The 12116-nt window shown below is 42.0% G+C and overlaps 1 protein-coding gene across 1 annotated transcript in view; it reads left to right on the top strand.

Annotated features, from left to right (window-relative positions):
- Positions 1–12116, top strand: part of LOC142838316 (acylglycerol kinase, mitochondrial) — an 80266-nt gene that overhangs the window by 63604 nt on the left and 4546 nt on the right. Inside the window, exons 10-13 of the mRNA XM_075953681.1 lie at positions 93–172; positions 2764–2821; positions 5364–5511; positions 6085–6182. Coding sequence (XP_075809796.1) covers positions 93–172; positions 2764–2821; positions 5364–5511; positions 6085–6182 — 384 coding nt within the window. The remainder of the gene's footprint in view (positions 1–92; positions 173–2763; positions 2822–5363; positions 5512–6084; positions 6183–12116) is intronic.

A 12116-nucleotide genomic window follows, 5' to 3' on the forward strand; every position in this document is an offset into this window, starting at 1 on the left:
TTGGCTTGGTGTGAAGTAGACCTAGAACATTTTCTAGATACTTATGAATTTACTATATTCACAAAGCTAAATCAATTGTATTTAACTTCCAGGGCGAAAAGGAACAACCTGTTTTTGCAATGACTGGCCTCCGATGGGGATCCTTCAGAGATGCTGGCGTCAAAGTTAGCAAGTAAAGGATTGCTGTGTTCATGCGTGATGGTTCTTTAAACGTTTTATTCCAACCTTGTTTTTGAGGTTTTAAAACAATGGTCTGTGGGTAAATCTTTTTGGCCAGGTAGCTGAATTTGGTTTTGATACTGAAATAGGCGCACCAGCTAAGAGTTTGGAGCCTGTAAGCTAAGGACTGGGAATAGCCATAAAGAGAAGGGCACGTCTGTTTTCTCACATGTAGCTTAGGTTCAAGCTACATAGAAGAAAGAACTGGCATTGCTTATCACACAGCAGCATACTTAGATGAACTCCAAGGTGCTGCCTGCACCTTAGCCTCAGGGAGCACGTAAGGTCCTAGTTGGCCAGCAGACTGTGTTTGGGTGGAGAAAGGTGAGATCTGGATTTGCTGACTGCAAGAACAGGCTCAGGAGGAGCGACTGGCAGGCTGCTGCTGACTCTCATGGGGATAGAATTACTTTTGGAGACTCATGTGGAATGAAGCTTCCGCCTAGGAAAGAAGTGTGGGCCAGCTGCCTGAGGCAGGACTGAAGGAGACAACATCCAAGGTTCATTTCATTTCTAATGGAGGTGCCGTCCTTCCTTAGCCTAGAGCCCAGGGCTTAGGGTTGTAGGAGAGGCACTGAGGTAAGATTGAGTTAGTGTACAGCTCTCTCATCAAGAACCTCTCTCGCAGTTATGGACAGACTGCTAAACATTCTTCACAGAGATTTCTCACACGTTTCATTCTGTTGTCCCTGGTGATGGATTCCTGAGAGCGGAGTGTCAGGAGAGTCCTGCTGTATCTCATTGCACCACAGTCGTAAATGCTTCACGTCTTTCTGTTTGCGAGTGTGCCATGGTTATGCTGATGCCCCAGGTTACCTTGGGTTTGATCTGTCATCTCGGATTCCCACAGCTCGCTGGGAGAATTGCTTAGCTTTCTCTGAGAAAGTCTGCTCAGAACAAACCGCTTCCCAGTATTCTGGTCCGCAGTTCAGCACTAGTGCAGGTCAGCTGTCTTAGGAACAGCTCATCTCCCTGCCCCATGGCTTCTGAACCTTGAGTTTTAAGATCTGCAGGTGGTCACATAACACCTTGGCTAGGACTGACTACTGAGTCACTACTGGTGTAAAATAAGAACCATTCCCTTGCTGGCCACTGGAAGACTACAACCACAGTGTCAAGGTCACTGCTGGAAAAGGTGCAAGGGACTGCTGATACTTTAGAAATGGACAGCCTGAATCAGGGTGTCTTTCTACTTGGGAAAAGGGAGTATAGAGAGAGGACTTCAAAAATACCATAAGATACCAAATATCTAAGGCCCTCATAGATACCCTCACAGTATTAACCTGAATGATAATTTAGAACGGCTCCAGTTTGGCTTTATCTGACTTCCTTGTTCTAGAATTTGGGCCCAACTTATGGTCCCATCGTCCCTAATGGCCAATTTTCTGTTTTATTTTTAAGTCTTGCCCTTTCTCTGGCTGCGATCCCTCTTCCGACCTGAAGTTTTTTCCTCCCTCTTTCATCGTCTAGATTTGGGTCGCTTCCAGTCACTTTCTGCTCCATACCTGTGCTTTATCCTGTGTCTTTTATTTCACAGCGTGACCACCCTGTTTTCTTTCTTCCTTACTTTTCTTACCAGTAAATAGTGATCAGTTTATACTACAACATATGTCGTCACTTATTAGTTAGTATTATTTGGGAGTCGTTAACTTCTCAAATCATGGGTGCAAAGGTAGGAATTTTAAAGTGTTTTTCTGCATGTTTATACTCTACATACCTTTCTCCATATATGTAATATGAGCTAAATAAAGGCCTTCTGACATGAATCAGTCAGGAGCAGTCAAGTAGCATGTAGGTATCTGCTACATGTAACGAGTAGCATTTACATCACTTTCTGATTGCAACCTGACATCTTCTCTCAAGTAGCTTTTATGCACTTAGCAATATGCAATGAATTTTTACTCTGAGAATTTATACTTGGAATATTAAAGCTGTATAATGTGAGTAATGTGAGCTATACTAGTGTATATGAATGTGCACATTTTATGTGGGAGGGGCCATGGAATACAGGACTCTGTCCTGTATCCTGTAACATATTAGGTCAAGCGGCATCCATAATACACTATGTGTGTGTGGCTTTATTACTCTCTTCTTGTGGCTCTTTTGCCTGTATACTGAATCAGTTATATCAGTGAAAGTCTGTATTATAATGATTTGTAAATTCAGCACTCGGGAGGCAGAGGCAGGCAGATCTCTGTGAGTTTGAGACCAGCCTGGTCTACGAGAGCTAGTTCCAGGACAGGCTCCAAAACCACAGAGAAACCCTGTCTCGAAATACCAAAAAAAAAAAAAAAAATTTAGGGGTCAAAGAGACGTAGGATATACATTTCTTATTAACTATGAGAATCTTTATATTATCTAATTGCATACTGTTCTGTGTGCTATTAAAATTTATATTAAATTATGGTTGTATTATGCTACAGTCCTCAGGCCAATCCTCAAGAGCAGCCAGTCATAGCAGAGGTACAATCCTGACGCATTGATTGTCCTAGATGATTTCTAACACACTGCTAACTCTTCTCATTTTCATCTTGGTTTCCTAAGGTACTGGTATCTCGGTCCACTGAAGATCAAAGCAGCCCACTTTTTCAGCACTCTACAGGTAAAAGCGATTTACAATTTAGAACCTGACCTATGTTAATCCAATGTTTCTTTGTGATGTGTGTATTTGAGATATTAATTCCTTCACATGTTCATACACTAACTTGTGTGCATTTGATTTATATGCTTATAGAAAACATTCTTGTTTTGATAGACAAGCACCCCTCATGTCTGTCTGTCTGCCCGTCCATCCATCCATGCTCATTCTGTTCATGAAAAAAAAAATTTTTTATTTGTCTTCGATACTTGCCTATGCTACTCATTCACACACCCTTGCCAGACAAACCTTGAACAGAATGTCTAGATCATTAATATGTGTATCTATTAGTACCTGAAGATTTGGAGTCAATTATGGATAAATTAATTATATTGGAGTCTATATATTATCAGTAGGTTATAAACTGTGTTGGTTAAATAAGTGTGGTACCTACTATACTGGACAGTACTGATACAGAACATTTCCCTCATCACAAAGTTCTGCTGGGCTGTGCTCTATATAGAATATATTAAAAAGTAATAAGGTCTGAGGTTGTAGCATAGTACAGTAGCAGAGCTCTTGTCTAGCATGTATAACGCCCTAGGTTTGATTACCAATGAGAGAGTAGGAGGCATAGAAAAGACTCAACTATGTCAAATAGATGAAAAAGTAAATAGGAAAGTCACACAATAGATGAACTATATACTATCTTCATTCTTCATGCAGACCAAAATTTGGTTCACTAATCTGAAAATTGGTGTAAGTAGGCTCCAGTGTTAATATTTAGAGTTATCTGGTATTTGTATGCACACACACACACACACTGAAAAATGTAGTTCTCTTAACCTTTTAAGAAATTCCACTTGGGATAAAAAATTAAATAGACAAAACTAAAATGAACATCAGTAAAATACTTGGAGAAAACACACATAATTTAAAAAAATCAAACAGGAAAGCCAAGGTCTTTCTACTCCTAAAGCAAACTGGTTAGTAAAAACTACTGTTGTTAAGGAGAATAACTTTCCTGGAGAAGCGGTAACGCCTAGGGAGAAGCAGTAGCCATGGGTTCAGATGATGGCATTCTAGATCTATAAACACTCCCTGCTCAGTACTCATCAGGTGCTTGTTGCTGTGTGATTGGCGCACAGAGCACACACTGCACAGGCTTTCTGGCCTCAGGACGTCATCATGAGCCAGAGAGAAGTGCAGTGGACCAGCGGACTGACAGACGGCAGGAAAGAAGTGTAGATGGTAAGACAGGAACAGCGGAGCGCCTCCCAGCTTCACCGAGGGTCACAAAGCCTTCTTGAGAGAGGTGACATTTATGCTAAATTTGCAACTATGTAGAACTGGATAAGGGACATTTGGGATAGTGAAGTGGACTGTGTGAAGTCAGTGTGATAAACCATGGTCATTAATTCAGGTTGGTGCAGTAGATTGTCTGCAAACGGAGCTGGAAGAATAGGTCTGACTTGGGCAGGTATCACACAGAGATCTGCATTGTGGAAAACCTGTTTGGCGTCAGCATGCACAAGGAGTTGGGCATGAGTAGCTATAGACCAGGACAGCAGATAGAAGACTGAGCAGGTCATCCAGTGACAGGGAGAGAGTAAGTGCTGCGGTGCAGACTGGGGTTGCTGGGAAGCTGAAGAATATTAGATCCCGATTTCTAGTTGAGGGGCTAGAGTTGTGTAACTTAGCTTTTCATTAATGTTGATGATATTAGGGTAAGACCCAGTTCATGGAGGAAGATGAAATTTTATTTTGTATGTGGTGAGGGTAGCATATCTGTCGGAACCTCAGAGAGATTCTAGGATAAAGAAATCTGTTTCCATGTCTTAAGGATGTAACTGCCATTGAACGTATGGGTTTGGTAAAAGTGCCATTAAGAACAGATGGCCAGGAATGGCACAAAGGACTGTAAATGTTTAGAAAATGACTGTACTAAGAGAAAAGCCAAAAAAAAGGGATCGATATAGCAGCCAATAGAAGAGGTATTTCAAGAGTGAGAAAGAAGTACAACTTCTAGGAAGCAACAACAGGCGTGTAAATAAGAACAGGGAGTGTTCTCTGAACTTGTTAGCTGCCAAAGGTTTGTCAAGCTCCAAAGTAATAGTGTTAGATTATAACAAAGAAAGCTCAGAAATAAATGAGAGGAAAGGAAATGGAGACAGCCAGTATTGGTGGCGCACGCCTTTAATCCCAGCTCTCGGGAGGCAGAGGCAGGCGGATCTCTGTGAGTTTGAGGCCAGCCCGGTCTACACAGTTTATTATGGGACCCCTGCTCATTCATACTGATTTCTATTGTTTGGATAAGTATTAGCAGTAGTTGTCAGTTCCACCTGGCTGTCTCCCTGCTGTATGTTAGGGAAGTAATAGAGACCATGGGCCATTGTGTTCATGGTTTTTAAGGCAAGGTTTTAAGAAGAAAAGGAAGCTTGAAGGTTTCACATTTCAAAGCAGAGAGAACTCTACCCATTGAAGAGATGGTTACCTTCCAAAGCAAAGCCCCCAGAGGTAGAAATTTTTTTGGATTTGGTTAAACTGATTTCTTCTTCATTGGTAGGAGTGGCCTCAGACTCATCAGGCCTCCATCTCTTACACGGGACCTACAGAGCGACCTCCCAGTGAGCCTGAAGAGATCCCTCCCCGACCTTCTCTGTACAGGAGAATATTGCGCAGGCTTGCCTCATTCTGGGCACAGCCACAGGATGGTGAGCAACATGGTGACTGTGGGTTACTAGCTCTGCTCTGCTTCAAAAATGCCCTGGAGCAGACACCAAGAATCAGTTCTAGATACCTAAGTGGAGCAGGAGCCATTCCAGCCATTCCAGTTGAATTCAGACTTCTGGGTGTTTCCAGGGCAGGCGTCAAAGCCTTGTGAATGGGCACAGCAGGTTCTGTGTGCTCTTTGTCACTGACATTGTGCTATTGTGCCTGATTTCAGTGAGCGTGCTTTAGGTTACAGAGCCAGTGTGTATTCCTTCATAGAGGAAAGGTAGAGTAAGTAGAGAGCTGGACAAAGGGCTGAGGAAGCCAAGCACAGTCTTGGTGTGTGTGTGTGAAATGTCAATAGAAGCACTGACCCATGTCTGATGGTATATCTCGTGTGTGTGTGTGTGTGTGTGTGTGTGTGTGTGTGTGTGTGTGTGTGAAATGTCAATAGAAGCACTGACCCATGTCTGATGGTATATCTCGTGTGTGTGTGTGTGTGTGTGTGTGTGTGTGTGTGTGTGTGTGTGAAATGTCAATAGAAGCACTGACCCATGTCTGATGGATTCCCACAGCCTTCTCCCGAGAAGTGAGCCCAAAGATCTGGAAAGATGTACAACTGTCCACGATTGAGCTGTCCATCACAACCAGAAACAGCCAGCTTGACCTGATGGCAAGTGCACTCATTTTTTAAAAAGAAATTTGGCGTCTGGGGAAAAAGGATGGGTGCTTTCCTTGCATTAATTCAGTATTTTTATGTTTTACTCTGTGGGCACAGAGATGAAAGGATGAAGTAAAGGAGGCTGTCGTGTGCCTTTAGAGACAATAGCATTGAGAAGTGGTAGCTGAGTGCATTGGGGCACAGGAGCGCAGGGATCTCTGGACAAGTATTTGACTCTTGTTTGGGTGACCTTGGAAGACTCGGGACAGAAGCTTTAAAAGTGTAAAGCTAGAAAAAAGTTAACTTTCACTTGAGTAAACATGTGGTTTTTTTGTGAATATATTAAATGCATAGACTCAGATTCCCCAGGAGAAACACATAATCCATAGCTATACACATATGGGGGTTTTGTTTGGTTTTGGTGAGACAGAGTCTTGCTCTGTAGTATAGGCTAGCCTCAAATTGTGATCTTCCTGCTTCAGCCTCCTAAATGGTAAAATTACAGGCCAGTGTGCCATGTGTAGGCTGTCATATATGATTTAATGCACTGTACAAAGCAGTAGTTATTAACCTTATGTGGCAGTAAAGTATATGGGATTAAAGTAAAGTTTAAAATGCAGTTCCTTAGTCATGGTAGACATATATCATGTTCAATAGCCATATGTAGCTTATCACCATACTAAATGTACAGACATGAACACGTCCATTGCTGTAGAAAATTGTTTTGGCTGGTGTTGGTAAGTATTGAGTTAAGTTTAAATGATTATCAGCATAAACTTGAAAAGTACAAAAGTTTTTCTAAGCATGACACCTAGGGAAAATTTTATATTGATGAATTAATCTACTTATTTAAAAAGAATAACTTCGGAGTGACAATTAGGGAGAATATTTGAGTATGACAGACCAGCATTTATTAGGTCTCCTTATCATAAACTCCTCAAATAAATCAATAAGAAGTGAACAGAGACAATATTAAACAATGGTCCAAAGGCTAAAAATAGAAAATGCACAAAGGGAAATTTTGAGGAAAGAGAACTCATATTTGCTGATATTATTACATGGGAGTGAGTCACTGTTCACAGAATCTTACATAAATTAGTTATGTTACCCTCAGACTATACCACATGAGTCTATGTGCAAACAGGTAACTGCATTTTATACTATAGTTAAAAAAAAAATCAATTCCAAAGAAGCAGAACCTGAAATAGTAACTTCTGGATCGCCATGTGTTACACAGCACAGTAGCACTCAGGGTGATGTGCATGGCACAGACCTCTCTCCTAGCCTTCAGGAGACTGTAAGTTGTAACACTATTTTTGGTAGTGTCTATAAAGAGTCTAGAACCCATGCATACTCCTTGTCCTGACAAGTATAGTTGTTTAGCTGTGGGCGTGAACAGTTAAATTCTTAGTGTACTTACACAAAATTCTGAAACCACTGTGAACCGAGAGGTTGAAAAGTCCTTTGTTCAGGGGATTTTTGAAAAGAAGACAAAATCTCTCTTACACATTTTCTTTATTCTTAGTCTTTGGTGACAGTGTATTCCCAGGATATTGCTTGTGCTCCTTTGCCGTTGTTCTCTGATGAGTGAATCTCTGTGATGCATTGAACTGAGTGAGCTGTGATTGCAGCTCTGGGTGAGCCACATTCAGGACGCCGACTGCTCTTATCTCTGTGCTAATTACAAAGGTCTGTGACACTGGGTGAGCCACATTCAGGACGCCGACTGCTCTTATCTCTGTGCTAATTACAAAGGTCTGCGACACTGCTGCTGTCACTAGTGGAGCACATTCTTCTTCTTTTCTTTTTCCTCACCGCTTTGCAAAGCAAATACAGTAAATATTCAGATACTGCAGCTGATGTAATAGCTTGAAATGTTTATCATTAAAATATTATCTCCAAGTATGGAAACAGCTTTAGGAGTGTAGATTGTCAGAAATTTAATGTCTCTTAATAAAGCATGTTTATTCTTTAACAGCAAGACATTCAATAGGTTGATTAAATGAATATTATGCTTTTACTTAAAGTAATATGTGATCTTTGTATTTACTAATGTGGCAAAATACTAATCATATATGGCTGAGTGAAAATCAACTTAAAATGATTTTCATGAGGTGGTTGGTCCCTTTTTATTTAAAAGAGAAAAGCTGCCACCTGAAAGTGAGCTTTGCGGAGGTAATTGATGAAGACAGGGCTCCAATTTTATTTACTCATTTCAGTAGCCAGTTGTTCCGGCCAGTTTATTCGAGCGCCGCCCATCTTTTCCCCCAGAGCTGCGCAGGTGGTTGTGAGCCACCCAGTGTGGGTGCTGGGAACTGAACTCAGCCCCTCTGGAAGAGCGGCAAGCACTCTTATCTCCTGAGCCATCTCTTCAGCTCCATGGTTTCTGTAAATATTGTAGAGTGTTTACTAGGTTCCTCATAAAAATTTCATAAGGTTGTCTCGTACTTATAGATCAATTTGAGGAGAAATGGCATTTCTATAGTATTGACCCTTCTGGGATATCAATGTGATGTATCTCTTCACTTACTGATGTCTTCAATTTCTCTCAATGGAGTTTTATGGTTTTGTCTTTAGTATTTGCCTGTTACTGAATACACTCTTGGTTATCTTACTTTTGTTACGATTATCAATATAGCTCTTAAAACATCATTCTCTGACTAAAGAAACAGACATGTAATTGATTTTTGTCTGATTGTGTTTATATTGAATCAGCATCCTAATTAAATTCTTATGATGTAGCCTATGGGTTCTTTTAGATTTGCTATATCAACACAAACAGTGCCAGTTTTGTTTCTCCCTTTTAAAGACTTCACCTTTACCACCCTTGTCTTTCCTTACTTCCTGTGGGGCCTTCCGTGCTGCACAGGAGTAGTGCTTATGGGAGCCGTTGCCCTATGGGAGCCGTTGCTTTGTTCTTGAATTTGGTATAAATTTTTTGGATATCTTTTATTAGATAAGGGAGTTTCTAATAAAGAAATCTTGGGAGGTTTGTTAAGAGTTTTATTAACTTTAAATATCTTAGACATTAAATTCTAAGAGACAATAAGATTCTCATTCAACCTGCCAATTTGAGTTGATTTTTGAATGGATATGAGAGATGGAGATGGCTAAGATATAGAACAAGCAATAGCTTTACCTTTGCACCTTAAACACTGAAGAAAAATCAATGAAATGACTGTTGGCAGAACTGGCCAGACACAAACAGCTTAGGGCAGGGATCCCGGAAAGGAGGCCTTTGGCTGAGCTGTGCCTGATGTCTCTCCCAGCCCCCTGCTTGACAGAGGCCGCTGAATGGAGATGGGGCTCATCAGGGACCCAAGGTCTCCTCAGAGAAGTCTTCTTTGAGAATTTAGGGCCATCGGGGCGATGAGAATGCAGGGCAAAGTAAAAGAATGGATCCTTGAGGGGTGAGCCAGGGATCCACAGACGTCTGTAGCCTTCGTCGGCATGTTCACTGATGTATGCATATGAGAAGCCACCTGAGGTAAAGAACTCCTCCCAGGAACCTGGCCCATCCTAGGAGATTCAGGCACATAACTAGACCAGGTAAACGTGAACATAGTTGTCAGTTCTGGGGTGTTGATGCTTTCAAAGGCTTTTCCTCAGTAATGGGACAAAAGTAGTCTGAGTCCAGGCTGACATTTCCTCTAGTAAAATCTGGAGACTAACAGCAGGCGCCACTTCCAGGCCACATCACTGCCTCCAACAAAGCCGCAGAGTAGCTGTCAGTGACGGCTAACCACAGGCCCACCCCGCCAGCCGCCTTCAAGCGAGGGGTCAATGGAGTCACACAGATTCAAGTTTCTGTGGATTCTGTTGGAATGCGAACACACTAACATATTAAGTACTGCATGGCTGTTTTATACTGCAGAACCTAGTGCAGTCATAGAGACTTCTGATAACTCTCTCTGGCTGTTACCAGAAAACACATGCTGGTGTCTGTTCCAACTGGAGGACGGCTGTGCTGTCCTGCTGCAAGTTTATGATGTGGGAAGTCCCTCTGTATATGTGTTACTTTTATTGGCTAATGAATAAAGAAGCTGCTTTCAGCCAATGGCGTAACAGAATTTGGCAAGGCTGGAAAAGATATAGAGAGTAGGCAGAGTCAGGGGGAAGCCACATAACCTATGGAACTTTGTCCTGTAAGCCACAGCCACATGGTGATACACAGAATAGAAAGGAGTTAACTAAGATAAAAGAACTAGCTAGAAAGACACCTATTGGCCAAACAGTATTGCAAATAATATAGTTTCTGAGTGATTATTTCATGTCTCCGTAGCCAGGGAACAAATGAACATGCCTGTGCCAACAAATTTAAATATGCTGTTTCCTTTCCCCTTATCCTCTGTGAATTAATTAGACTTGGTGAATAGATCATTTTCCTCCTGCTCCCAGGCAGCTCCCAATGCCATGTCCCATCATCCCCCCATATCATTGTTCTGGCATCTGCTGAACCTTTGCTGCTCCCTCTCATTTCTCTGTCATGTTCCTCCCTGGTTCCCACCTGCCTCTGCAGGTAGAGCACAGTGGGCAGAGTGGCCCTGTTACAAAAGCCATAACATTACCTCCTTGGAGCCCTGCACCGGCTCTCCATTTCACCCAACCTAAAAGACACATTCCTTACAGTGGTCTGCAGAGCCCTGCCAACAAGATGCTTTCTTCCCCATCTTCATCTGCTTCTCTTGGCCCTGCCACTCAGTCTCTTTCAGACATGTGGATTTCTATGCCATTCTCTGTACATTTCAGGGATTCCGCCACCTGAAGGCCTCTGCCGGGCACTCCCTTTGTGTGGATGGCTTGTTCACAGAATAATGGTTTCCAATATATGGCCTTTAGATCGGCAACATCAGATTCCTGGATATGGTTTGAAATAAAAATTCTTGAGCTTCACAGCATGCCCTGAGCAAGGAACTCTGAGAACGATAGCAGAGTCTGAGTCTCTGTACAATAATTAACTTTAAACCAGCAAATACAAACAGGATCCTGATGTCGTCTAGCCCCCCTGGGCACCTGCTGTTTGAAGACTGTTGTTGTAGATGAAGGTATTTCTTCTTGCTCACCTCCTGGGCTCCTGCTCTCTTTAAAGTATTTCTCACTGGGGCTGGAGAGATGGCTCCGCAGTAGAAGAATACTTTCTACTCTTCCAGAAGACCCAGGTCTTCAGAGGACTCAGGTTCAGTTCCCAGCACCCACACAGTGGCTCACAACCAGTTTATTCTAGTTCCAGGGGATCCGATACCTTCTTCTGACCTCCATGGACATCTTGAACACATGTAGTATATGGGCATACATGCAAACAAAATACATAAAGTAAATAAATGTTTTAAAAGTTACTACAACCAATGTCATCTGAGGCTCGTCTATTTATGACATTTTGTAATATATTCTGATGTACTTCTAGTATAACTATTTTCTACTGTATTCTGAAATATACTTATTGTTGTACTCCCTGCACTCTCTACTGTGAAATGTAAGTTTTTTGTGGGTTAAACTCCTTGTGTTTTTTTGTTAGTGACGTAAACCAAACATTTCGGGGATTGCTGAAATTCCGCTGGCACTCGGCAGGTAGCAGAGTGAAATGAGAACTCTGAGCAGTCATTAGGTCAGAGCATCGTGTGTGATTCCTAGTAGATTCAGCTGTGCTTTGGTGGTACCTGTGATGCTCTGGCAAGGGCTCAGAGGCTTGTGTATTTCTCCTGGGCCTATGTGTTTTGAACTCCAAGAAGACCACATAGACGTGGTGGGTTGTTTCACAAAGCTGGGCTAATGTTCTTAGTTAATAACTAGGAGCAAAATGAGGAGGGGCACAGTAATCGTGCCTCTTGCCACAGTGCTTCCCTACAGATTAATCTTTCAGGGTTTTGTATGGATAGAAACACAAAGCTTTACAGTGATTATTGGGAAATAGAAAGGGTTGCTTGCTGTGGACAATGGTCTTTTATC

This window comes from Microtus pennsylvanicus, chromosome 19, assembly GCF_037038515.1.
Source record: "Microtus pennsylvanicus isolate mMicPen1 chromosome 19, mMicPen1.hap1, whole genome shotgun sequence".
In the NCBI taxonomy this organism is placed as follows: Eukaryota; Metazoa; Chordata; class Mammalia; order Rodentia; family Cricetidae; genus Microtus; species Microtus pennsylvanicus.